The sequence below is a fragment of the Liolophura sinensis genome, chromosome 5, assembly GCF_032854445.1.
Source record: "Liolophura sinensis isolate JHLJ2023 chromosome 5, CUHK_Ljap_v2, whole genome shotgun sequence".
NCBI lineage: Eukaryota > Metazoa > Mollusca > Polyplacophora > Chitonida > Chitonidae > Liolophura > Liolophura sinensis.
Window position 1 is genome coordinate 5,828,641 of NC_088299.1, and position 27,923 is coordinate 5,856,563.

A 27,923-nucleotide genomic window follows, 5' to 3' on the forward strand; every position below is an offset into this window, starting at 1 on the left:
AGAGGTTCAATTTACATACAAATAAAAATAGCGGTAAAAGTAAGACGTTCTTTACTTCAATCTCTGTAACACCACACGTAGTTGACAAAGTAAAAATTTACTTTCTTGGAGCATTTCGCTATCCCAAGTAGCATGGAATGCTTAGAATGAATTTTATTTAGAGTAACTATTGGTTCAAATCTGAAAAATGAATGGACTATATTGCAAATGTATACATATAATAAAAACTTGAAGACGGTCACACATTACAAAGAGGTGCAGCAGATCTTCTGCGCGCCCCTTGCAAAACACACACATATTTGCATTGATCAGTCCAAATCTATACAACTTTTGCCTCGAAAAGATTTCACTACGTGGGTCACACTGTGATTTGAATTCGGGTTTCAGCAGCCCAAGTCCAGCTCTCTACCAGCTGAGCTAAAGGGAAAAATCTAATTGCTGACCCCAGCGGCTCTACACTCAACACATATAGTATTGCATAGGGCATCTTTGTCGCATTGACTTTCGCCACGATAGGGCTGAAATATTGCCGATGTGGCGTTAAGCCATTATCATTCATTCATGCATTCAATCGTATGGACTTACCCGCTGGAAAATATTTAGTAACACGCCCATTACATTGCACAACACTTCTGGTAGCATGGTATAAAACTTCAATCCCTTTACAAAGTTTATACCGTAACGAAATTTGTGTAACACTTTGTGCAGGTACTCATGCGAAACACTATCAAAGGCCTTTTCTTGATCGAGTTTTAGGAAACTCCTAAATCATACGCATTAACCTATTTCTCTAAATTAAGAAGATGATTGATGTTACGATCACTCTCGCGAGTGTACAAATCTCTGGATCGCAACACCGTCCCCATATAAGTTTCTTTCTCATAATTAGATAGCCCCTCCTGTAGTTCAGATATCACAGAAGAATCATAATTATCTATATAAATGAGGCCCATGCGTATTCTTTTTCCAATCTTTGTCATATTGCGTTGATGTTTTTGTACTTTTTGGCTTTCTCTTCTTTGTCGTAAGCGTGGACAAACTTTTTAATCTTATACTTCAGATGATCCTACCAAACGCAGATATCGTCCGTATACAAGGCACAGGAATAGTGTTCGTCGATAAAGCCACTTCACCCCTTCACAAAAATCCGTCTCATTTAATAACATATTGTTTAAAATATAAAGGCCAGAGTCTCTTTCAATTTGATCAAATTCACATTTCCAAAGCATAATGGAATGGTCGCTATATGACGTAAATCGATTGTCAGAAGGTTTTAGTGAACAGGTAGGCCTAAAGGTCAATGCTGATTTGCTGTACAACTTCCTTGATTACTCGGCGCCAAGTAAATGATTTGTAAATGGTGTCGGGACTTCTTACGCGCCATGTGTCTTTTAGCTAAAACGCCGACATCAGATTACACAGAAAGTGTCGATAATTATCTCGCTCCAAAAATGAACAACCCCTGTAGTCCGATGCTTATACCACTGAACCTCTCGAGTTGTTGTGATCAAAGGTGTTTGAGAACGAGATGAACATGGTAAGAGTTGAATGCGCGTGTGCGTGTGCCATATGCTTTTGTCACGTGGACTACATCTGAAAAGGGTCTCCTTTATATCTGGCCAACCTACAGGCCCTCGTCTCGATAAAACAAGCCTGGAAATATCACTACATGTGTACTGTATGTGCATAGAAAGGCAAGATCGGAAACACAATTTTAGAAATAAAGCATTTCCCCGCTAAGTTTACTCGCATCTGGACTTCCTGATGTTATGCGAGTCTCATGCTGGCATTAGTTTATCTGATTTATCCACAATGTGAACATAATTCATGAAAACATCAGAAAATAGATTAGTACATGATCTGGAGACAGCGCCATTGGTTATTTACTAGTACATCCCATAATATCACGGACGTCATGTTTCTGTACAAAAGAGGAAATGTGGCGATAGGCTCCGTGTACATATATCTATGCATTATTTAGTTATATTATAGACTTTGCGACAGAAAAAAGCAAATCCTTTTTCAGATGTCCTCTTAAAAAGATTAATTAAACTTCTCAAATGACCACAAGCTGATACTTCTGTTGAAAGGGAAATGGTATACAGCACTGTACAAAAAAAGCGTTACACTCAACAGACTAGCTTAATTGTCCTGAGAAGCCTATAAAACCACAGCAGGACTGGCATGCAGAGCAGCCCTGTTAAACCATGGGCTGTGACTGACCAACCCAGCTGACCAGGACCATTGACCCTGGACTGGCCAGAGGAACATCTACTTAATCCTGTAACATTTAATGTCATTTGGAATTGCATGTTTGAATGCATTGGACAACATACGTGGGAACACCTGTCACCAACCCAGTCTGACCAATCAACAGCAGATTTACATTCCATGGAAAGTTAGTGATGCATACATTTGTTGTTAATCGTTAATGCCCTAAACTGCGATTCTTTTGATTCTACATTGCTTTTGTTGGTAATTATTCCTTACACCTTTAAAGGAGATGTAGGTCATTTGTGTCTGAGTTGTATTAACATCAATGCATCGCTGCAAATGACTTCTGACATCGCAACCACCGTTATGTTGAATTAGTTAGTATATGTAGGTTATATTTAACGGAACAATCTGCTTCAATAACAAAATACATCCTAGCATCACTCAGATAACAGGCTTTCTGCTAAATTTAACAGAATACTTTTTGAGAGTACATATCAGCGGCTAGCCACTATTAAATGCAGCTAAACATGTCTCTGAAGTTCTTCCTAAAGCAACAACGATTCCACGATGTACAGAATACATTCGGATGGTCGTAAGGGCATACATCTTGCGAATACCAAGCTGCTAAGTCCGTGTAGACTTGGGAAGGTAAAGATGAATTATGCAGAGCTGCACACAAATCGCACCAAGCCGGGTGGGGTGGAAGGCTACTCTTCCATCTTTTCTGTGAGATAAGCCCGAGAGATACTACCTTGTAGTTCTTCCTCCAGTTGTGATACTCCATGTATAGCTGGTCGTCTTTATCCAACTTTAATAGGTAAGTAGCTAACTCTTTGGGAGAAGAGAAGTCAGCCGTGTTTATATACGAACCAGGGGGCGCTACTAGTTCATAGTCACGTGGCGAAGATCCCCCGAGGACAACCGGAACAGCATCGAAGGTAAGCAAAGCGTTCCAGAATTTCTCCGTGATGTAATTCAGGCAGTTACCGTTTTCAAACGCCAGAAAAAATTTGTATTTCTTCATAGCTGCATCATTACATTCTGCATCAAAGCACGGCCGTCCGGCGCATTTTCCGTAGAAATCTAAGTGCATGTGCGTTTGGAGCTCCCGGACATATTCGAGGCGGTTGTTTATGGCAAAACAGTTAGAAATTATAGCAATAGCAAGTTTTGTTTTTGTCCCGACCTCTACCTTAGTAAAACTGCTACCTCCATCATGAGGACTGACCTGGTTGTAAGAATATACAAAATCCGAATCTTGTCTGTAAGACATCGTCCAGTTGAACAGGCTGTTATACTTTTGCGGCAACATGCTACTTAAATAAGGTGGTTCCACGTTAAACAGCAGCCACCTTTGATGTGGCCATTTTTGCGTCGGGAGATACTCATCGTTTATATTTCTGGAATGAAACACAACGACGTGGCTTTTCTGCAGTTGTCCTTTGTCGCTGGTAAATCCACAGCTTGAGACCGGACATTGTTCGAAAACATTATCCTTCATCCAGCCATCATTATTAAAGAACTTCGTCCAGAGTAAAATTAGTTTCTTCTTGCCTTCACCGAGTGAGGTGTTTTTAATTTCCCAATACCGATGCAGGTTGCTGGACTCGGAAACAGACTTCTCAACTGTAGTGGAATTAGTTGTTCGTTTTTCACCAAATTTCCATAACAAGAACACGACGCTAACAGAAAACATGCATAGAGTTAGTAGTATTTTCCACTTGACCATGATTGTAGCTTTACTTGCATGCAGACAACGGATGCCGGGGACACACCTGAGGAAAGTAAACATTGCAGTCAATATGAGCGGTTCTACTTGGACGAGTCCAAATGTACAGGTTATTTACGGGTTGGGCAGCTGGTGCACTGAAAAGCTAGGTAGCGACCATTGTAAGGGATACAGTACATGAAATGGTCTGTTTATTTCTTAAAATGCTGTTTAGGATGGGTAATAATATAACAGTACAAAAATGTTCTCTTTTCCGTGAGTAAAAATGGCCTTAATGTTTTCAGTCCCAGCGGTCAGACTGGAAATTAGTTAACCTGCACTGATGACGTCAACGATATTTTACATGGCTGTAGGTAGGTATCCATTTTGCAACCAGCTAGGTAAGGAACGGGTAGTGAAATATTGGTTTTAGTTACTATCTGATGTAAAAACATATACTTTCAAGGCTTACAAAGAGCAGGAGTGGTTCTCCAAAGTAAAGGGGCAAAGTATTATCACAGGAACTTGGATCAAACAAACTGGGGTTATAGCAAGATATTTCACACACGTCTTTCCCTGCCATTAAGCTAAGGGTGCGTAATCACTAATATCAAACAAGGCGTTAAAGCCACGTATGTTAAGGCAACTGCATCTTTCTACCAATAGTGGGCTTACCTATTATACTGAAAATATGGAAACAAATCTTCTTGCATATACGTACATAGAAACCGGGGCCTATGCATTTATGTAAACTAGCCTGCGGATTGTAGTGGGTTTGCCCCGGGCTCCAAACCGGTTTTCTCTCACCATATAATGCTGACCGCCGTCGTGTAAGTGAAATATTCTTGAGTAGGGCGTATAATATCAATCAAGTAAATAAACTGTAAACTAAAAAATAATTAGCCCTACCGGCTACCAATAAAAAATCTGCAAATAAAGGGGTGATTTGACAGGTCACGATATCATGCTCTAAAGGAAGGGGCCGCAAAACTCAACATTTCACCAACAACAGTAAATTCGGTTTGAGTGAACAGAGACCAACGTAAATTTTGAATCCGTTGTAGACTGCCATTCCGCATGCAAAACATATCGGTTTAAAACGCTTAATGGTGGAATTGGACAATAAAAAGCATTCCGATCCCGATTTTCCGGACGCTGAAATTGAAACTTACGCGAATATACTCGATTTCATTTCATGTCATACAGGTTGTGTAAGTTCTGTATTTGTTGGCTTTATTGTTTATTTGTTTATTTGAATGGTGTTTTACGCCTTACTCAAGAATATTTCACTTATACGACGGCGATCAGCATTATGGTGGGTGGAAACCGGGCAGAGCCCGGGGGAAACCCTCGACTATCTGTATGTTTGCTTTATTACATTTGTTGCATTATCCTTTATCAATATCCTATTATTTTGTTTTGCTGTTCTCACTCCTAGCTGACCGCACATGCACATGTATAGGACAGGTTTAGGGGTGAGTGAGTGAGTGCTTGGAGTTTAACGTCGTACTCAACAATTTTTCAGTCATATAACGACGAATGAATCATTTGGGTGCATGTACGTGTAATGTGCCTCCCTTGTTGCAGGACGGATTTCCACCGCTCTTTTATTTAGTGCTGCTTCACTGAGACGACTTACCGAAGGCAAGTAAGCTGCCCCGCCCGAGCCATTATCGGGCATATATTGCACTATCCCCATCATGCTGAACGCCAAGCGAGGAAGTTACAACTTCCTCTTTTAAAGTCTTAGGTGTGACTCGATCAAGGATTGATCCTCGATCTACCGGTCCCGAAGACAGGTTTATGCTTGTTTAGTCCAACGGCACATCACACATGTATAGGACAAGTCCAACAGCATATGCACATGTATTGGGCAGGTCCCCGCCTGTTTAGGCCAACAGCACATGCACATGTATAGTAAAGGTCCCGGCTGTTTACGCCAACAGCATATGCACATGTATAGGACAGGTCCCCGCCTGTTTAGGCCAGCAGCATATGCACATGTATAAGACAGGTACCCGCTTGTTTAGGCCAGCAGCACACCTACATGTATAAGACAGTTCCCCGCCTCTTTAGGCCAAACAGCATATGCACATGTATAGGACAGGCCCACCTCTTTAGGCCAACAACATATACACATGTATAGGACAGGTCCCTGCCTCTTTATGCCAACAGCGCACGTACGTGTATAGGACAGGTCCCCGCCTGTTTAGGCCAACAGCATAAGTATAGAACAGGTTCCCGCCTGTTTAGGGCAACAGAACATGTGCATGAATAGGAAAGTTCCCGGCCTGTTTAGGCCAACAGCACAAGTATAGAACAGGTCCCCGCCTGTTTAGGCCAGCAGCATATGCACATGTATAGGACAGGTCCCCGCCTGTTTAGGCCAACAGCATATGAACATGTATAGAACTGGTCCCCGCCTGTTTAGGCCAACAGCATATGCACATGTATAGGACAGGTCCCCGCCTTTTTAGGCCAACAGCACAACTATAGGACAGGTCCCGTATGTTTAGGCCAACAGCACATGTACATGTATAGGACAGGTCCTCGCTTGTTTAGGCCAACAGCATATATGTAGGACAGGTCCCTGCCTGTTTAGGCCAACAGCACATCCACATGTATAGAACAGGTCCCCGCCTGTTTAGGCCAACAGCAGATGCACATGTATAAGACAGGTCCCCGCCTGTTTAGGCCTACAGCATATGCACATGTATACGACAGGTCCCCGCCTGTTTAGGCCAACTGCATATGCACATGTATGGGGCAGGTCCCCGCCTGTTTAGGCCAACAGCGCAGCTACATGTATGGGACAGGTCCCCGCCTGTTTAGGCCAACAGTATATGTACTTGTATAGGACAGATCCCCGCCTGTTTAGGCCAACAGCGCACCTACATGTGTAGGAAAGTTCCCGGCCTGTTGAGGCCAAACAGCACAAGTATAAAACAGGTCCCTGTATGTTTAGGCCAACAGCACATGTAAATGTATAGGAAAGGTCCCCGTCTGTTTAGCCCAACAGCATATGCACATGTATAGGACAGGTCCCCGCCTGTTTAGGCCAACAGTACATGCACATGTATAGGACAGGTCCCCGCCCTTTTAGGCCAATGGTACATGCACATGTATAGGACACGTCCCCGCCAACAGCACACGCACATGTTTATGGATGTTTTTCTCACTTTTCAAATTGAATAACATGATGATCAATTAGGCTGTATCAATTCGGACTTCCCCACAAAGTTGACATTATCACAGTGAGGATACTTAATTTCCAGACTGACTACTGTAGCCTTTAGAAAACTGTAGGCCTACTTTAAAGCCACATTTACACTCAAAAGAAGAGTGGAGAATTTCTCCTTCTGTTACATGTTGTTACCATTCTAAACTGTATATAAACAAACAAATACCAATCCCTTTCATGCAGCCTGAAACAGTTATTGGACTTAAGCTAACTCCCACATTTTCAATTCATTGTTTATAAGTATTTAATCCTTATATATTAACTTTCGGGGTTGTGAACAACCAATTGTCGGACACAAGTGAGGAATATAAGCGTCATTTCCGACGTTTGTATACCATTCGTAGTCCGTAAAGAGCGTTCCAAGTCGATAATCGCAAGATCCATTTCCAAAACAACGTTTAACACTAGCTCCCAAAGACAAAGGTGTGTAAGAAATTATACACATAGAAAATAAAGCCGGTAACACACAAGAGAGAAGCGGTCATCAATTTTGACTGATGCCGGGCAGACAGTGGATATTTCAGGCATGAATTCCATGTCAAAGTCCAAATTCGTAGTCCATGAATGAGTTCCAGGACAAATAACAATTAAACAAGGTATCTTAGTCGCGCTTTGATTGCAACTGTTCACAAAGGCATCATGCAGATGTAATGAGCATGGCTGCCTTTACGCCCCCTAGTCCTAGGTTAAGCGCTATTATATACAGTTCGAAAATGACGAGCGTTACAGATCTTAACCGAACTGATTGTGAACCACTGAGATTTGTCAGCTGCGTTAAAAACAAAAAACGCCTACTTTTAAACATAAGACAGCTGAATAAGTGGGGATATATTTACAATACCGACGTGCAAGGAGTCTGAGTAAACAAAGTCACCATTAATCTATACGGACACATCTCAAACCAAGGAATAAAATCATATCTCATATACAACCTTGATTTTTTTTTTGTTCTAAATATTCCAGGAATGTATATTTTGAGGTAAAACAAGTGGTATTGACTTAAATCCCTTCATTATCCATTTTTCTGCAATGAATATGGACATCTGTTTGAAATTCATGTTGAATAAATTAATCAGTCAATCAAGATTATCACGCTCGGTTTTCTGAATTTCAGAAAATATTTTAGGGTGCCCAATTCAGAAAGCTGTATTTGACCCTCCCCATATTGAAGAGTTTTTCCATAACGCTAAAATGTACGTAGATTAGGTTGACTGCAGGCTATAAACCATAATAAATTCACAGCTTGCTCACGATGGACTGCGTTTACATGTACACGTACAGATTATACAATGTAGTGTTTTAACAGGTTTACTGGTGGAAGCCCTACCTGATGTTATTCTATATACCATCTACATACATAGCTGTTTTACGTATTTTATGTTTAAATGTAGGAACAGTTTATAAATCCTTAACATTTTGTCTTTGTGATGTTGCATAACTGCAGAAAAATCGTGCCACCATGTTACCAATTTTGATCAGTCAGGCGCGAATTATTGTTATAACTCGAGAACGCAGCTGTTTCCGATTACGTCACCCAAACAGTGGTTTGCCCTTTAACACTGCGTGGGTTGCAAGTGACGCGACAAGTTTTTCCCATTATTTAAACGTGGTGCACCCGATGGCCTCGTAACAATTCTAAATTAAAATTTGATTTATCCATGCTATTTACACGATCTTTTCACTGGCTTGCCTGCGCCAATAAAGCTGACGTGTTGGTACGAATAAAGTGGCAAATACCTGGATGCCCGTAGTTTCGAATAGGCCTACACCACAAGATAATCAGTGTAAACGTAAGCAGGCAACCAGTCAAATGCTGCTAGGTTCACAGCGTCGAACTTTCCTGATGTCTAATAAAACTCTGATTGGACGACGCATCGTGATAATTTGCATACAGCTGTCATCTCCCGACAGTGTCTGTTGACATTCTAGTAACTTATACTGAGTGGAAAGAATGCGGGATTTCCTGTTCAGAAATAACTTCACTACTCTCTCATATTAAAACTGATCTACGGGAGCATCCACCAGGTCGCAAAGCGGAATTTCATGATGATACAAGCCAGGTTAAACTCGACATTCTAAAGCTCTCTGTGCGACAAAACACACAGGTCACGGCTTCGTACAACGATTCCTTAGTTTTATTGCCTTGCGTTAATATGTTTGAACATACAACAATATGTTTTAAGACTCGATTCTGATAAAGGATCTGGTACGGTAAGACAGAGAATCGGTTCCAAAGATTTTATTTTATTTTATTTATTTGATTTGTGTTTTACGCTGTACTCTAGAATATTTCACTTATACGATGGCGGACAGCATTATGGTGAGAGGAAACCGGGCACAGCCCGTGGAAAACCCACGACCATCCGCAGGTTGCTGCAAACTTTACCCACTTACGGCCGGAGAGAAAGCCAGCATGGGCTTGACTTGAACTCACAGCTACCGCATTGGTGAGAGGCTCCTGGGCCATTACTCTCCACTAGCCACGGAGACTCGATTTGTCATGACAACTGTTTGGAAGTCTTAACCTTGTTAAGGCATACACATTTTTGCTCTCAACTTTATAATAGCTATACTGAAAAAATACATATTTTCAATCTGACTGATTTGCTCAACGTGCCTTTATGTAACCCGAATATACGTGTTTTCATTGAAAATGTTGTTAATAGCAACACTTCTGCGAATCATGATTCGTCGGTCTAGAATGTGTCTGTGTTTTAAATGCTCGATAACTTTGTCTCAAATGTTACTATAACTCTGATAACAAGTCAGGGAGATTGTGTTTTATCTGTGATGGAAATTCATTCAAGAATACTCTAAATAAACCAGTTCACGGTCGTAAATTTACAGACAGACGTTCTATGTATTATTCAGATCTCAGTTTAGAACTATTTCTTTAGTTTTGCTTCTTAGTCATTCTTATACATCCAAAATGCATGTAGTGGAATAAAAAACCTGTGATGCTGAGACTGGAATGGCAGCTTCACACGGTAAGAACAACCGAGCACAATAGAACTTACACATTTCCTAAGCTGCCACTTTCCAGGGCCTTCGACTTTGCCTTACCGCCGAAACGATCAGTGTGCCATTGGTATCGGTCATGTGTGGTATAACTGAATTTTTCAGTTTGATTAATCTTTGGTTTAGCTTATAGACGCTAAAGGTGTGTTAAAGTAGTGAGGAAAGTAGTCTTTTTTTAAGCTCTGACAAACCATGACAGCATGGATGTACACGTTACACGCGACAAATTAATTATGTATTTATAAGCTAATGAGATATTAAAATGCTACGCACGTTAAACGTGGTCGTTTACATGCGAGTGCATGTCTGTTGACTCGACAGTCAAATTTGTCTTAATATAGGTCGTGTATTTTTGGTAACGGTTCCTTTTTGGCTTTTTTTTATTTTGTAACTATGATTATCCAAGTTAAACGGTTAACACTGTTGTTAGCTCATCATTTCCCACCAATCTGTATTTTCCAGAGGAATTCTATCCCTAGTTGTATTTATTTATACAATGTGAAGAATGGCTGACCAAATGCATTTTTCGCCAAGCAATGATGTGAGTTTACGTTTATCGTTATTCGGTTAAGAATTTTATACAATTAAATGTAGTGTAATGTAAAACAACTAAGATTTTTTTTTTGGCATTATTTGATGATTACAGAATTCTAGTCATATTATGTAAACAAAAGAGGGATTTATTTTTTTTTCTTTACTGTTCGATTATTTTGTAGACTCCTTTCAGAAAGACGGATTACAGCCGTGGAATTCTTGATGCAGTACGTAGTAGACTGAGCTTCACAGAATACGCAGAACGTGACGAATATGCGATAGAACAACAGAATCCAAATAATATGGATCAATACCAGTACGCTAGCGATGAACTTAATGATATTCATAATAATTATGAAGAAGAAGAAGGCTTATTATTATTATTTGAAAATTGACGACAACGTATATATAGACTTTGTGTCTATGTAGGGATGGACCGTTGTGTTCATGTTACATGAACAGACAGTGTTGTGGAGAATGCAATTTTCAGACAAAATTAACAATATTATTTTTATCTTTTTATAATTCTATGGTGGTGGTGTTTTTTTTCAACGTCTCTCAATACATTTTGAATAACTTAAAAATGTCTGAATACGAGTTGTTGTTGATGCTGCTGCTGTTATTCTCTTTATATCACATATTTTACGTAGCTTATTTTAGTTTTTAGTTCAAGACGGGGTTTTTTTTTCTTGTCGATTATCGAATTTTTTTCTACTGATAATCATGGGGTCGGGGATTAAAACAGTCACTAGTATAGTAACAGTTGTGGACCATAAAATATACTGATCGATTCGATATTTAACCAAAAAATTGCATTGCTCGGTTCATATGCGAATAACGGCATGGATGTACACGTTACAGACGACAAATTGTTAATGTTACAGTATTGCGGACAACTCAACGATTGCGTAAAATATTATATGGAACCGTAATCACACCGAATAATTATTTTATTATCGGTTTTTTTTTCTACTCCATTACAACAGATAAGGCACGTGGCAGTATCGATCGTATGTATCTATTCGAGACATCGTCATTTAAACACCACGTATCATCATATGGTCACACGTGGTATTGATCTCGCTGCGTGAGTGTATTCACCACTGACCTATACATTACTACAATGTGTGCTTGGATCTTTATAAGTCCCATGCTTGCCATATAACAGGCAAAGAAAGATAAAACAGAACGTAGCCTTAGGAGTGTGTCAGCAGAGGTCACTCACAGTTCTAGCCAGCATTGCTTCTTGAGGTGCACAGTTTCTTCCACTGGGGTCGATTCCCCGCCTAACCATACCAGGTCTTTTCAAAAGGCTGGGTAAATCAATGAATATTTACTGAATTTGTTTTCATATGGTTTGGTTGAAAGTGCGCGGCACCGGTTTCTCTCTCACACACACATGGCTGCCGTCAGGAGGTTTCTCTCAAGAGGTTTCTTTGCCACATACAGATGGCTGCTGTAAACACGTTTCGGTCTCTCTCACGCATACACACATGGTTGCTGTCAGCAGGTTTCTGACTGCCTCACATGGCTGCTGTCAAGAGGTTTCACACACACACACACGGTTGCTGTCAGCAGGTTTCTCTCACTCACACACATGGCTGCTGTCAGCAGTTTTTTCTCTCTCACACACATGGCTGCTGTGAGCAGGATTCTCTCTCACACATATGGCCGCGGTGATCGTGTTTCTCTCTCACGTGCATGGTTGCTGTGAGCATGTTTCTCTCTCACATACATGAATGCTGTAAGCATGTTTCTCTCCCACACACACATCATTTTTCAGCAGGTTTCTCTCTCACACACGCACATGGCTGCTGTCAGAAGGTTTCTCTCTCACACACACATGGCTGCTGTCAGGAGATTTCTCTCTCACACACACATGGCTGAGGTCAGCAGGTTTCTCACTCACACACACATGGCTGCTGTCAGCAGGTTTCTTTCTCACACACACATGGCTGCTGTCAGCAGGTTTCTTTCTCACACACACATGGCTGCGGTCAGCAGGTTTCTCACTCACACACACGTGGCTGCGGTCAGCAGGTTTCTCTCTCACACACACATGGCTGCTGTCTGAAGGTTTCTCTCCCTCTCACACACATGGTTGCTGTCAGAAGGTTTCTGTCTCACACATACATGGTTGTTGTCAGAAGGTTTCTGTCTCACACACATGGCTGTTGTCAGAAGGTTTCCGTCTCACACACACATGGCAGTTTTCAGGAGGTTTTTCTCACACACACATGGCTGCTGTCAGAAGGTTTCTCTCTCACACACACACATGGCTGAGGTCAGCAGGTTTCTCACTTACACACACATGGCTGCGGTCAGCAGGTTTCTCTCTCACACATACATGGCTGAGGTGAGCAGGTTTCTCACACACACACACATGGCTGCTGTCAGCAGGTTTCTGTTTCGCACACACATGGCTGCTGTCAGCAGGTTTCTCTCTCACACACACATGGCTGCGGTCAGCAGGTTTCTGTCTCACACACACATGGCTGCTGTCAGCAGGTTTCTGTCTCGCACACACATGGCTGCTGTCAGCAGGTTTCTCTCTCACACACACATGGCTGCTGTCAGCAGGTTTCTCTCTCACACACACATGGCTGCTGTCAGCAGGTTTCTCTCTCACACACACATGGCTGCGGTCAGCAGGTTTCTGTCTCGCACACACATGGCTGCTGTCAGCAGGTTTCTCTCTCACACACACATGGCTGCTGTCAGCAGGTTTCTGTCTCGCACACACATGGCTGCTGTCAGCAGGTTTCTCTCTCACACACACATGGCTGCGGTCAGCAGGTTTCTCTCTCACACATACATGGCTGCTGTCAGCAGGTTTCTCTCTCACACACACATGGCTGCGGTCAGCAGGTTTCTCTCTCAAACACACATGGCTGCTGTCAGCAGGTTTCTGTCTCGCACACACATGGCTGCTGTCAGCAGGTTTCTCTCTCACACACACATGGCTGCTGCCTGAAGGTTTTTCTCCCTCACACACACATGGCTGCTGTCAGAAGGTTTCTGTCTCACACACACATGGCTGCGGTCAGCAGGTTTCTCTCTCACACACACATGGCTGCTGCCTGAAGGTTTTTCTCCCTCACACACACATGGCTGCTGTCAGAAGGTTTCTGTCTCGCACTCACATGGCTGCTGTCAGCAGGTTTCTCTCTCACACACACATGGCTGCTGCCTGAAGGTTTTTCTCTCTCACACACACATGGCTGCAGTCAGCAGGTTTCTCTCTCACACACACATGGCTGCTGTCAGCAGGTTTCTCTCTCACACACACATGGCTGCGGTCAGAAGGTTTCTCTCTCACACACACATGGCTGAGGTCAGCAGGTTTCTCACTCACACACACATGGCTGCTGCCTGAAGGTTTTTCTCCCTCACACACACATGATTGCTGTCAGGTGTCACTCTCACACACATGCATGGCTGCTGTAAGGATTTATTTATTTATTTTTGTGATTGAAGTTTTACGCCGTACACAAGAATATTGCTACTGTTAGGAGATTTCTCTCTTACACACACACATATATGCATGTTGTACTTATCACATTTCAGATAATATGCAGATTCTTCTGACTGATCTATCAACTTTGGATAAGCTACCCCAGTCGCCGAACAGGCGAGGAATACAACCTCACGCGTTAAGTATTTTTCTTTGTACCTGACGGAAACATTGATGCACGTGCTGGCCAAAAGCAAGGCTTGTCGACAATGTACTAGTCAATAATTCTTTGCCTTCTTTTTCAAAAGAGTTCTCATGATTCAGCAGCTTTCAAGAACAAAATGTGAAAGCAATTTTCCTAAATACTTTTTGAGATCATGAAACTGCTCACGACAGAAAACTGATCTAGCAGTTCACTTTTTGCCAGCATTTTCTCTCAGCCCAACCAAGTTTTCTTGCCAAACATTGTGCTCCTCTTCTTATCCCGTGAGTCAAAACCTCGGCTTCAGTGGCAAAGTGGAAAAGCCTTGGTGAAAACAAAGAGTTGCTTGAAGTACAGGAATCGGTCCAACAAAAGTTGTCCATAATCCTCTTGTTGTCTATACATGCGTGAGGTAAATTAAAAACTGAATCATTGTCTACATTTATTGTTACAATATCTGAAATAGTAAACAAAGAATTTTTGAAATATATATTTGTATATTATCTGTATAATCAGCTTGACTTATGCCTATAGTTGGCTCTTCCATCAACCACATACCGTCCTAAAGCAAAGATAAATAATACTTTTACTTTAAGAATAGAAACAAGCCATCGAGAAGATATTTCTAGTTCATGTATGACAGGACTGAAATAAACCAGGTGAACACATGTGGGTCCTATACTGGTACTTTGAAATCGGTCACGCCCATATCAAAAAATTACCACCTCCTCTACATTTATCTGGCCTACTGTCTTGAACTTGTGAGATTGATTCTGGCTTAACAGATGAAAAACAACTGTTTGTAAGAAAATGAATCACGTGTTTATTAATATTGACTGTATATCGTGATTGTCTATGAAGTTTGTCTGAAATCATGTTGGAATTACCCAGTAGTTTCTTATAAAACTATCCATATTCAAAAACAGAAACAAGACATTATTTAACCATTGTAGGATTTGCCTTTACATGTAGAGATGCAGATAAAATCTCTTGAGCCGCATTTCACCTCCAGCCTGAAATACATATATACTACTTTTTGAAATTTATTTACACTTAACTTGGTGCACCTTGTATTATTCGCAATGTACATGCGCAAAGACTTTATAATTCTTTTCAATATATAACTGCTTCGTTATTTTTTTTAAATCAATGTGAAGTAGTTTACATTTGCTAATGAAATATAAGGTTGTTGGAAATACTTCGCAGTAAAAGTAAAAAATAAAATCTGTTGTTTTACCTTCTACCAGCGGGCATCATTGCTGTTGTGGGCCTACGGCCGATGAGATTAGCAGTCTACATGTATATGTGGTGTGTGCTGTTTTTGATCTGGTGAGCGTCAGGAAAACTCGTTTCAAAATATGTCGAATTTATTTTCTACTGTGCCCTCTGAGGTTAGCGGCCTAAAACAGGATCGCTGAATAGCGCGTGGTTGCTAGGATACCTCGACAGTGAACTTCGTCGCGCTTTCGCCTTTGGGGCTCATACGCAGTCACAAAGAAATAAAAGTGTTCAAAAGATTAATGATGCTGGTGAATAAGGCAGTGAAAATGAAGAGCCTTCGGCCCAGATAAATTTAAGATCAGGTTTAAGATTTGGAGCGGTAGACACTTCTTAATCAGTTTATCACAACGTTTTATGACGTAACAATATAGATCTAAACTACCCAGCCGTAAAAAACGCAGAACGTGACGTGACGAATATGTGATTGAACAACAGAACCCAAATAATATGGATCAATATCAGTACGCTAGCGATGAACTTAATGATATTCATAATAATTATGAAGAAGAAGAAGGCTTATTATTATTATTTGAAAATTGACGACAACGTATATATAGACTTTGTGTCTATGTAGGGATGGACCGTTGTGTTCATGTTACATGAACAGACAGTGTTGTGGAGAATGCAATTTTCAGACAAAATTAACAATATTATTTTTATCTTTTTATAATTCTATGGTGGTGGTGTTTTTTTTCAACGTCTCTCAATACATTTTGAATAACTTAAAAATGTCTGAATACGAGTTGTTGTTGATGCTGCTGCTGTTATTCTCTTTATATCACATATTTTACGTAGCTTATTTTAGTTTTTAGTTCAAGACGGGGTTTTTTTTTCTTGTCGATTATCGAATTTTTTTCTACTGATAATCATGGGGTCGGGGATTAAAACAGTCACTAGTATAGTAACAGTTGTGGACCATAAAATATACTGATCGATTCGATATTTAACCAAAAAATTGCATTGCTCGGTTCATATGCGAATAACGGCATGGATGTACACGTTACAGACGACAAATTGTTAATGTTACAGTATTGCGGACAACTCAACGATTGCGTAAAATATTATATGGAACCGTAATCACACCGAATAATTATTTTATTATCGGTTTTTTTTTTTCTACTCCATTACAACAGATAAGGCACGTGGCAGTATCGATCGTATGTATCTATTCGAGACATCGTCATTTAAACACCACGTATCATCATATGGTCACACGTGGTATTGATCTCGCTGCGTGAGTGTATTCACCACTGACCTATACATTGCTTCAATGTGTGCTTGGATCTTTATAAGTCCCATGCTTGCCATATAACAGGCAAAGAAAGATAAAACAGAACGTAGCCTTAGGAGTGTGTCAGCAGAGGTCACTCACAGTTCTAGCCAGCATTGCTTCTTGAGGTGCACAGTTTCTTCCACTGGGGCCGATTCCCCGCCTAACCATACCAGGTCTTTACAAAAGGCTGGGTAAATCAATGAATATTTACTGAATTTGTTTTCATATGGTTTGGTTGAAAGTGCGCGGCACCGGTTTCTCTCTCACACACACATGGCTGCCGTCAGGAGGTTTCTCTCAAGAGGTTTCTTTGCCACATACACATGGCTGCTGAAAACACGTTTCGGTCTCTCTCACGCATACACACATGGTTGCTGTCAGCAGGTTTCTGACTGCCTCACATGGCTGCTGTCAAGAGGTTTCACACACACACACACGGTTGCTGTCAGCAGGTTTCTCTCACTCACACACATGGCTGCTGTCAGCAGGTTTTTCTCTCTCACACACATGGCTGCTGTGAGCAGGATTCTCTCTCACACATATGGCCGCGGTGATCGTGTTTCTCTCTCACGTGCATGGTTGCTGTGAGCATGTTTCTCTCTCACATACATGAATGCTGTAAGCATGTTTCTCTCCCACACACACATCATTTTTCAGCAGGTTTCTCTCTCACACACGCACATGGCTGCTGTCAGAAGGTTTCTCTCTCACACACACATGGCTGCTGTCAGGAGGTTTCTCTCTCACACACACATGGCTGAGGTCAGCAGGTTTCTCACTCACACACACATGGCTGCTGTCAGCAGGTTTCTTTCTCACACACACATGGCTGCTGTCAGCAGGTTTCTTTCTCACACACACATGGCTGCGGTCAGCAGGTTTCTCACTCACACACACATCATTTTTCAGCAGGTTTCTCTCTCACACACACATGGCTGCTGTCTGAAGGTTTCTCTCCCTCTCACACACATGGCTGCTGTCAGAAGGTTTCTGTCTCACACATACATGGTTGTTGTCAGAAGGTTTCTGTCTCACACACATGGCTGTTGTCAGAAGGTTTCCGTCTCACACACACATGGCAGTTTTCAGGAGGTTTTTCTCTCACACACATGGCTGCTGTCAGAAGGTTTCTCTCTCACACACACACATGGCTGAGGTCAGCAGGTTTCTCACTTACACACACATGGCTGCGGTCAGCAGGTTTCTCTCTTACACATACATGGCTGAGGTCAGCAGGTTTCTCACTCACACACACATGGCTGCTGTCAGCAGGTTTCTGTCTCGCACACACATGGCTGCTGTCAGCAGGTTTCTCTCTCACACACACATGGCTGCGGTCAGCAGGTTTCTCTCTCACACACACATGGCTGCTGTCAGCAGGTTTCTGTCTCGCACACACATGGCTGCTGTCAGCAGGTTTCTCTCTCACACACACATGGCTGCTGTCAGCAGGTTTCTCTCTCACACACACATGGCTGCTGTCAGCAGGTTTCTCTCTCACACACACATGGCTGCGGTCAGCAGGTTTCTGTCTCGCACACACATGGCTGCTGTCAGCAGGTTTCTCTCTCACACACACATGGCTGCTGTCAGCAGGTTTCTCTCTCGCACACACATGGCTGCTGTCAGCAGGTTTCTCTCTCACACACACATGGCTGCGGTCAGCAGGTTTCTCACTCACACACACATGGCTGCTGTCAGCAGGTTTCTCTCTCACACACACATGGCTGCGGTCAGCAGGTTTCTCTCTCAAACACACATGGCTGCTGTCAGCAGGTTTCTGTCTCACACACACATGGCTGCTGTCAGCAGGTTTCTCTCTCACACACACATGGCTGCTGCCTGAAGGTTTTTCTCCCTCACACACACATGGCTGCTGTCAGAAGGTTTCTGTCTCACACACACATGGCTGCGTTCAGCAGGTTTCTCTCTCACACACACATGGCTGCTGCCTGAAGGTTTTTCTCCCTCACACACACATGGCTGCTGTCAGCAGGTTTCTGTCTCGCACACACATGGCTGCTGTCAGCAGGTTTCTCTCTCACACACACATGGCTGCTGCCTGAAGGTTTTTCTCTCTCACACACACATGGCTGCGGTCAGCAGGTTTCTCTCTCACACACACATGGCTGCTGTCAGCAGGTTTCTCTCTCACACACACATGGCTGCGGTCAGCAGGTTTCTCTCTCACACACACATGGCTGAGGTCAGCAGGTTTCTCACTCACACACACATGGCTGCTGTCAGCAGGTTTCTGTCTCGCACACACATGGCTGCTGTCAGCAGGTTTCTCTCTCACACACACATGGCTGCTGTCAGCAGGTTTCTGTCTCGCACACACATGGCTGCTGTCAGCAGGTTTCTCTCTCACACACACATGGCTGCTGCCTGAAGGTTTTTCTCCCTCACACACACATGATTGCTGTCAGGTGTCTCTCTCACACACATACATGGCTGCTGTCAGGATTTATTTATTTATTTTTGTGATTGAAGTTTTACGCCGTACACAAGATTATTGCTGCTGTTAGGAGATTTCTCTCTTACACACACACATATATGCATGTTGTACTTATCACATTTCAGATAATATGCAGATTCTTCTGACTGATCTATCAACTTTGGATAAGCTACCCCAGTCGCCGAACAGGCGAGGAATACAACCTCACGCGTTAAGTATTTTTCTTTGTACCTGACGGAAACATTGATGCACGTGCTGGCCAAAAGCAAGGCTTGTCGACAATGTACTAGTCAATAATTCTTTGACTTCTTTTTCAAAAGAGTTCTCATGATTCAGCAGCTTTCAAGAACAAAATGTAAAAGCAATTTTCCTAAATACTTTTTGAGACCATGAAACTGCTCACGACAGAAAACTGATCTAGCAGTTCACTTTTTGCCAGCATTTTCTCTCAGCCCAACCAAGTTTTCTTGCCAGACATTGTGCTCCTCTTCTTATCCCGTGAGTCAAAACCTCGGCTTCAGTGGCAAAGCGGAAAAGCCTTGGTGAAAACAAAGAGTTGCCTGAAGTACAGGAATCGGTCCAACAAAAGTTGTCCATAATCCTCTTCACTGTGATAAATATTGATCTTCGAGACGAAATATCAGGCCTTACACCCACACAATACTATGCCTGGTATAACATAATATCCCTATCAAATGAAATAGGTAAAGCCTAAGACAGAACATATTGTACAGGCCTAAATATACATGCGTGAGGTAAATTAAAAACTGAATCATTGTCTACATTTATTGTTACAATATCTGAAATAGTAAACAAAGAATTTTTGAAATATATATTTGTATATTATCTGTATAATCAGCTAGACTTATGCCTATAGTTGGCTCTTCCATCAACCACATACCGTCCTAAAGCAAAGATAAATAATACTTTTACTTTAAGAATAGAAACAAGCCATCGAGAAGATATTTCTAGTTCATGTATGACAGGACTGAAATAAACCAGGTGAACACATGTGGGTCCTATACTGGTACTTTGAAATCGGTCACGCCCATATCAAAAAATTACCACCTCCTCTACATTTATCTGGCCTACTGTCTTGAACTTGTGAGATTGATTCTGGCTTAACAGATGAAAAACAACTGTTTGTAAGAAAATGAATCACGTGTTTATTAATATTGACTGTATATCGTGATTGTCTATGAAGTTTGTCTGAAATCATGTTGGAATTACCCAGTAGTTTCTTATAAAACTATCCATATTCAAAAACAGAAACAAGATATTATTTAACCATTGTAGGATTTTCCTTTGCATGTAGAGATGCAGATAAAATCTCTTGAGCCGCATTTCACCTCCAGCCTGAAATACATATATACTACATTTTGAAATTTATTTACACTTAACTTGGTGCACCTTGTATTATTCGCAATGTACATGCGCAAAGACTTTATAATTCTTTTCAATATATAACTGCTTCGTTATATTTTTTGAATCAGTGTGATGTAGTTGACATTTGCTAATGAAATATAAGGTTGTTGGAAATACTTCGCAGTAAAAGTAAAAAATAAAATCTGTTGTTTTACCTTCTACCAGCGGGCATCATTGCTGTTGTGGGCCTACGGCCGATGAGATTAGCAGTCTACATGTATATGTGGTGTGTGCTGTTTTTGATCTGGTGAGCGTCAGGAAAACTCGTTTCAAAATATATCGAATTTATTTTCTGCTGTGCCCTCTGAGGTTAGCGGCCTGAAACAGGATCGCTGAATAGCGCGTGGTTGCTAGGATACCTCGACAGTGAACTTTGTCGCGCTTTCACCTTTGGGGCTCATACGCTGTCACAAAGAAATAAAAGTGTTCAAAAGATTATTGATGCTGGTGAATAAGGCAGTGAAAGTGAAGAGCCTTCGGCCCAGATAAATTTAAGATCAGGTTTAAGATTTGGAGCGGTAGACACTTCTTAAAAGCTTTATCACAACGTTTTATGACGTAACAATATAGATCTAAACTACCCAGCCGTAAAAGCGACATGCTGAAAAACTTTTTGTCAGAGGAAAAAAAAACATTTTTTGAAAATAAAATAAAAATTTCACATGGAGAAAATAACTTCTTGGGAAAGAGAAAGTCTGCTTTGTTAACCTAAGACTTCAAACGTTTGGGCCCCTAGTTTAGAAGTCGGAGCTCCGACTTAATTGACCAATCACAAGTCGCTTGCCATGAAACAGCCGATATGGAAACCATATCCCTCACTGATAACTACATATTTTGACTAGGGTCTACCATGGGAAAAATAACCTTTATTTTTAATCAATAACAAGGATTACATAAGGCAATCGTAATCAACCCCAGTCTGTTTAAAAACACATAAGGTAAAATGGGGTTATATGGACCCTCGGGTAATATGGACCTCCTGGTTATTTCAGCCTATAGTGTTTGTCAGTGCTGCCATCTATGTTGCTGTGGTTTAGTTATAGAAGAAAGAGTTAACACACCCACTCCTGCTAATTTTCCAAAAAAGCTAAGACATATTTTCCAGTTTTAAAAAAAAATGACCCATTTTCTTATGATGTCAGCGGCATCCTTCAACGTTTGTAAACTCTGAGTACATTTATCTTAATCAGTAATACTGTGTTAGGTTATAGTACAGGCAACAATCTCCCGCCATAACTGTGCAGAGTAATGGTTATGGTCGTTGTATTCGTCAAGGCCATCCGAATTAAGAGTATGCACCTGTGGGAATATGGCTGCCCACAGTGGCCATATTCTCAAGAGGTGGAATATTACCCACCTTGTCACACACCTTATTCTCATTATTTATTTCGGCCATTTATAAAATGACATTTCCATGCAGGCAGTTGTTTTCTTCATCCTAATGTACGTATGGAGAAATAAAATATCTCTAGATATATAAGCTTATAGTGGTTTAGGGAACTATACAGTGTATGTAAGTCTTTACCAGGATTTGAACTTGGATCTTCATATCCCATATTCAGAACTTTAGTCTTATTGAGGTCCGCTTTTCTTGGAAACCATATGGTCGCGGCACATCACATAAACTAAATCTTTCTCTCTGTTTTTACATCTGCGTCAAAAATTTTTCCTTTTTAGCTCGCCTGTACCAAGTAAGGCAAGGTATTATGAGAGGGAAGAAAAGTGTCAGTGTCGATTTTAAGCCGTGTTTCAACTCTTGTATAATGGCTTTCATACATCTATTAAAGGTTAAGATATTTCTTTTAGCTCCTGTACATGTATAATCGGCTCTCATTCATTAATTATTGTTAAGTTTTTTGGTTAAGCTCTCTAGTCTAAAGTACATTGTGTAAATGAAAATATTCGGATGGGAGGTTAAGCTTTTTGTTAGCTCTTGTGTATTGAGCTATCATACATGGATTGAAGGTCAGGCTTCTCTAGTATAAGGCATTTCGTGTGAATGCACATTCTCGGATGGCAGGATAAACTTTTATTAGCTCCTGTTCTATGGCAGTCATACGTGGATCTCCAACATACCGATAAAAAGTCATGTTTTGTGTGTTCGTGTGTGTGTGTGTGTATGTGTGTGTTTATTTCGCCTGAGTACATCTACAAATGGCCTACTGATGCAAGGTTGAACTGTCTTATTGGCTTTAGTTTTATAGGCTTTGTAAATGTTTTGTAATGATTTTAACGGATAGACTTTTCAAATCAAAAATTTATTAGTTATATAAATTTCAATTTGTTTTCTGTAGTAAACACGTTCTCTAGAAATTAAGCCTTAATGCAGGGCAACGATTTATTATATACAGGGTTTTTGTATTTTATTGTTTAGAAAATTTATGAATTATGTACTTATGAATTAAAAGTTTTCATGCACATGCCTATCTATATGTAGGAGAACAAGAGCGGTATTGGGTTTCTCTGGCGATTTTACCATTTTCCTGTTTTGTGCACACACATTCAGATTAACTTCAGTTTGTTCTCATGTAAACACGGATTTCTGCTAGCATTTCTTGGTAGTTTCTTGTGCCATCACCTATCTAGAAAAGTCTCTCTGGCTACATTATGATTTGTAGAGTGTAAGAATTTACCCGGAGTATACCAAATTATCTGGTATACGCAGTATCCGTAGTACCTCTAGCTATAGTACCACATTTGTAGAGTGTAAGAATTTACCTTGTGTATACCAATTTATCTAATATACACAATATCTGTAGAAAGCTTTCCACATCTGTATTTGTACTAGGCCTATGACGCTGGTCGATGCATGTGCCCTCCTGTACAGTGACGGAATGTTTAAACCATCCACGCAGACAGTGACTGTCGTCAGATGAGTATTTGCTGTCAATCAGAAGGCTGCAGTGGCCACCCTTAGTACACTTAGCCAATCATGGGAAGCGCTTTGCATATCAAAGACCGCTCCAGCGAGTTGATACAAGAACACTCCACAATGAAGTTTTTTTACCGCCATAGGTCAACATTTGCACAGCCATTCACAGCTTTGGAATTGTTCACGGATTGCACCATGCAGTTTAAAATATGCATAGGAAAAACTAATTTTGTGCCTAAATTTGTGCGCGCACTCCCCACAGTGACGTCTTTACCACCACGACACTTTACAACGTTTTTCTTTATTCTGATTCCATTTGACTGCTATAGCAAGCACGCTGGGGGATTCTCTGAATGTCCTGTCGAAAATTATTATAGTACTATTTCACTTGAGGTAATATGGACACAGGGGGTTCAAATTTCCCATATCTGTGGGGAAATATGGACAACTCTGGCAAAATTTTCATGTCTTACATAAAGCAACTTTAAAGTTTCATTGCCCTCTAATGCAGTACAGATATCTAATACCCCAAGGTACATATTGGGATAAATTATATCCAGCTTGACCTGATTTAGTGGATAAAACTGGCCTTAAGCTTAATGGGTCCGTATTACCCCCATTCAACCTATTATCAGCTCCCACTCTCTAGTGCTTGTGAACTTCATGTACAATGTTCGACTTCGCTTGACCGGAACGACTAGGTCTACGCAGGAACAGTGATGTACCAGTACTGAAAGAATAAAACAGTACACCGCTTTAGACCGACCTTCGTTTTAGTGGGCAGTGCATTTCTCATCATGAACGATAAACAGATTGCAAATAAACAGATTTCAAAGAGATAAACATTTGGACTAAATTAAAATGAAATACAAAATACAGCCTTATACAGCCTAGTTGAATTCTTTCCATATCAACTGCAACAGCTATATGTGAGACACTGTTCCAATACATGTATTTGACCCAGCAAGGGTGGAACTAAGGCAAGCTGTAGGCCTATATACGTTAGGACCAAAGGCCTCAACTTTATGTCACACACATATCTGAAGACGGATGTGATAAGTTTTAATTTTATCGTATTATTTGGTTGAATGTTTACTGTTATGTGCACAACTGCCGTCAGCTTCTAAATTTTGCTTGCCACTGTTTACATATGCTGAGTTCAGGGCCTGCTGTCTGCCTCTGCCTTAGAATGTTCCAGAATACTCTCAGTTCGGGGCCTGTTTGTTTACAAAACCTGTTCAGGAATTTTCTTATTCTAGACAATTCCACTAGTCTATATAAGACCTATGAAACCAGGTCAATGGGGAGAAAGGAGAAAGAAAAAAGGAGAATAATTGAGAGTTTGGATGCTTTCGCTGTGCGTTACTTTAGTAGGCCCTTTGTGCTGAATTTTGGTGTCTTTATAGCCTCTGGCTTTGTTATATCATATCTCCACCGAGCACTTGTTCAGTCTGAACTTATATATTTAATTTGTGCTCCTGTGTACACAGTGCCTATTAGTACACGGACCCTGTCTGTGGAATTTTGTGTATATTTCGTCATACACTCAGTTATACTGTGGATTTTCCCTCTTATTTGTGCATTTATGCCTGTATGGTTTTCTGCATTGTGGAATATATGCGTCCGTTTGGACTTGACACCGTTGTACATGTAAGTACTTTAGTATTTGTATAGATACTGCTATCCTTTCTTGTTAAACTTATGTACTTTAGTATTTGTAAAAGTCTTGTTATCTGTCCTTGTTAAACCTAATAAATTGTTGTAAAATAAAATCTTCTGGTTTTGGTTACTTTTTTGTGCGGCTAAACTGCCGTGTATTTCGAACAAGCTATCTCTTTATAATACAGACAGTTCGGGTCGTAACATTACTTTACTGATAATAATCCCGGATTGTTGAGGACTGTACTATAAATCGTGTTGGCGTTCCTCGTCGTTTAGTAGAACACCTTGGTACTGAGAAAGTATAACTCGCAAGCGACAAAAGTTAATTTGCAAAAGCATATTGGCAATGACGATCAGGCAATGGCCCCCTATGTATAGATGAAATTATAGCGTAACCCTTATGATTGGTCAATTATGTCGCGGTCCCGATTTGTAAAGTCGGGGCCCCGACTTCAAAAGTTGGAGGCTAACAAATAAATTTCTCTTGCAAACAACATTTTTTCACCAGGTACTTTTTTCGTTTTCTTTCAAAATTTTTATTTCACCATGTCACTTTTACGGTTCCGTACTAAATCATTTTACAAAATGAAAACTTTAGGTTAGAAAGCTCAAGGTTGATGGTGACTGTATAGCTCTGAATAAGTGCAGACAGTTATACACAATGCACAAGTCTATCAATACGCCACCTCATGACTCCATTTCATTATGTATAAACAAAAACAAGAACACACCACCTCATGACTCCATTTCATTATGTATAAACAAGAACAAGAACACACCACCTCATGACTCCATTTCATTATGTATAAACAAAAACAAGAACACACCACCTCATGACTCCATTTCATTATGTATAAACAAGAACAAGAACACACCACCTCATGACTCCATTTCATTATGTATAAACAAAAACAAGAACACACCACCTCATGACTCCATTTCATTATGTATAAACAAGAACAAGAACACGCCACCTCATGACTCTATTTCATTATGTATAAACAAGAACATTTAGTTATTAATGGATGTTTGATCGATATCAAACTGGATTTACCCAAGTGCTGTATCAAAGCAAAGCGTCATATTGGTTTCTATGGCAACTGTGTATTGCATAGTAGGTAAAGGATATGCTTCCATGCAGAAATGTGCAAACGCATGTTGAATACGCCGATTTGACATTTCTCCATTTCTTTTAGAATAAAGATGCACCAGTAATCTCAACAGTTTTTCTTAGATTTTCAGGGTATTCACATTTTTATTAGAGTAGGTTTCTCTCTCTCACACACACATATGACTCCTGATAGGATTTTTTCTCTCTCTCTAACTCTCTCGCACACACGTCTGCTGTCAGAAGGTTTCTCTCTCTCACATACACATGGCAGCTGTCAGGAGGTTTCTCTCTCACACACACACATGGCTGCTGTGAGCAGGTCTCTCTTAGTCACACGCAAACATGATTGCTGCCAGGAGGTTTCCTTCACACACACATCGGTTGAAAAGCAACCGTGAAAACACAACATATGTCGCCAGAAATACCGCTATTGATTCAGGAAAATTTGCCCGTGATGCTCTGCATTGTGATAAATTCGTTATACCAGCGTGTTACGTGCGAATGGATTTATTGATTTTCGAGACGCAGTATCAGACCTTATATACCTACGCAATACGCTGATCTAACTTATACTATCCCTATTACCCGCTTGTGGGAAGATCTGACATCTACCTGCAGAAGGTCGTGGGTTCCCACGGGTTCTGCCCGGTTTCCTCCCACTCCAATTCTGGCCGACGTCGTATAAGCGAAAAAGTACGACCTAAAGCACCAACCAAATGAATAAATAAATGAATATCCCTTTTACTTCTTCTTTCCGACAGTATCAAACATTTTCACTGATTATGCATTCTAAATACATGAATAACACATTAGCATACACTAACTACCATTGTTATGAGATTAGAACGTAACACTAAATAACATACCTCATGATTCCAGTGTGAAAACACTGTGTATTAAGATGACGCTGGTAGTCTCATTCTGATGATACCGAATGGCCGATGATAAATTCAACAAGATGCTGTGTCTCGGCTACTTACACTTCTGCCTGACGTGTGCATGGATATGCAATCCCCAGATAACCGTATTACATGATATTCTCTTGCATTCATACACACGTACATCTCTGGGCAACCATGCAAGACGTCCTAATATTCGGTTGCTATTGTATTGTCCTATGTAACAGCGCATAATGCATATCTCGTATTACTGCGTCATATAGTGGGTCACTGCAAAGTCAACAGAGCCAGCCATTCATTCATTGTCGTGCATGTCTTTTTAATCAGTAAAAATACCCAGAATCCTCTCACCAATGCGGTCGTCGTGAGTGCTGACTACCTCTCTGGTCGTACATGAGAAGGTCCACCAGCAACCTGCGGATGGTCGTGTGTTTCTCGCGGGTTTTTCCCGGTTTCTTCCCACCATAATGCTGCCGCCGTCGTATATTCTTGAGTACGGTGTAAAACAACAATCAACTAAATAAATAAATAAGTAATTACTGAAGATATTGCATTTACGACCAGAACG

At 40.9% G+C, this 27,923-nt stretch overlaps 1 protein-coding gene across 1 annotated transcript; it reads right to left on the reverse strand.

Moving 5' to 3' along the window:
- On the reverse strand, positions 1–27,560 carry LOC135465704 (alpha-(1,3)-fucosyltransferase 7-like). Its single transcript, XM_064743018.1, has 2 exons — positions 27,323–27,560; positions 1–3,992 (listed from the first exon to the last, which is right to left on the reverse strand). The coding sequence occupies exons 1-2, from the start codon at positions 27,325–27,327 to the stop codon at positions 2,729–2,731; spliced, it is 1,269 nt and encodes a 422-aa protein (XP_064599088.1). The 5' UTR covers positions 27,328–27,560; the 3' UTR covers positions 1–2,728.
- Between the last annotated feature and the right edge of the window lie 363 nt (positions 27,561–27,923).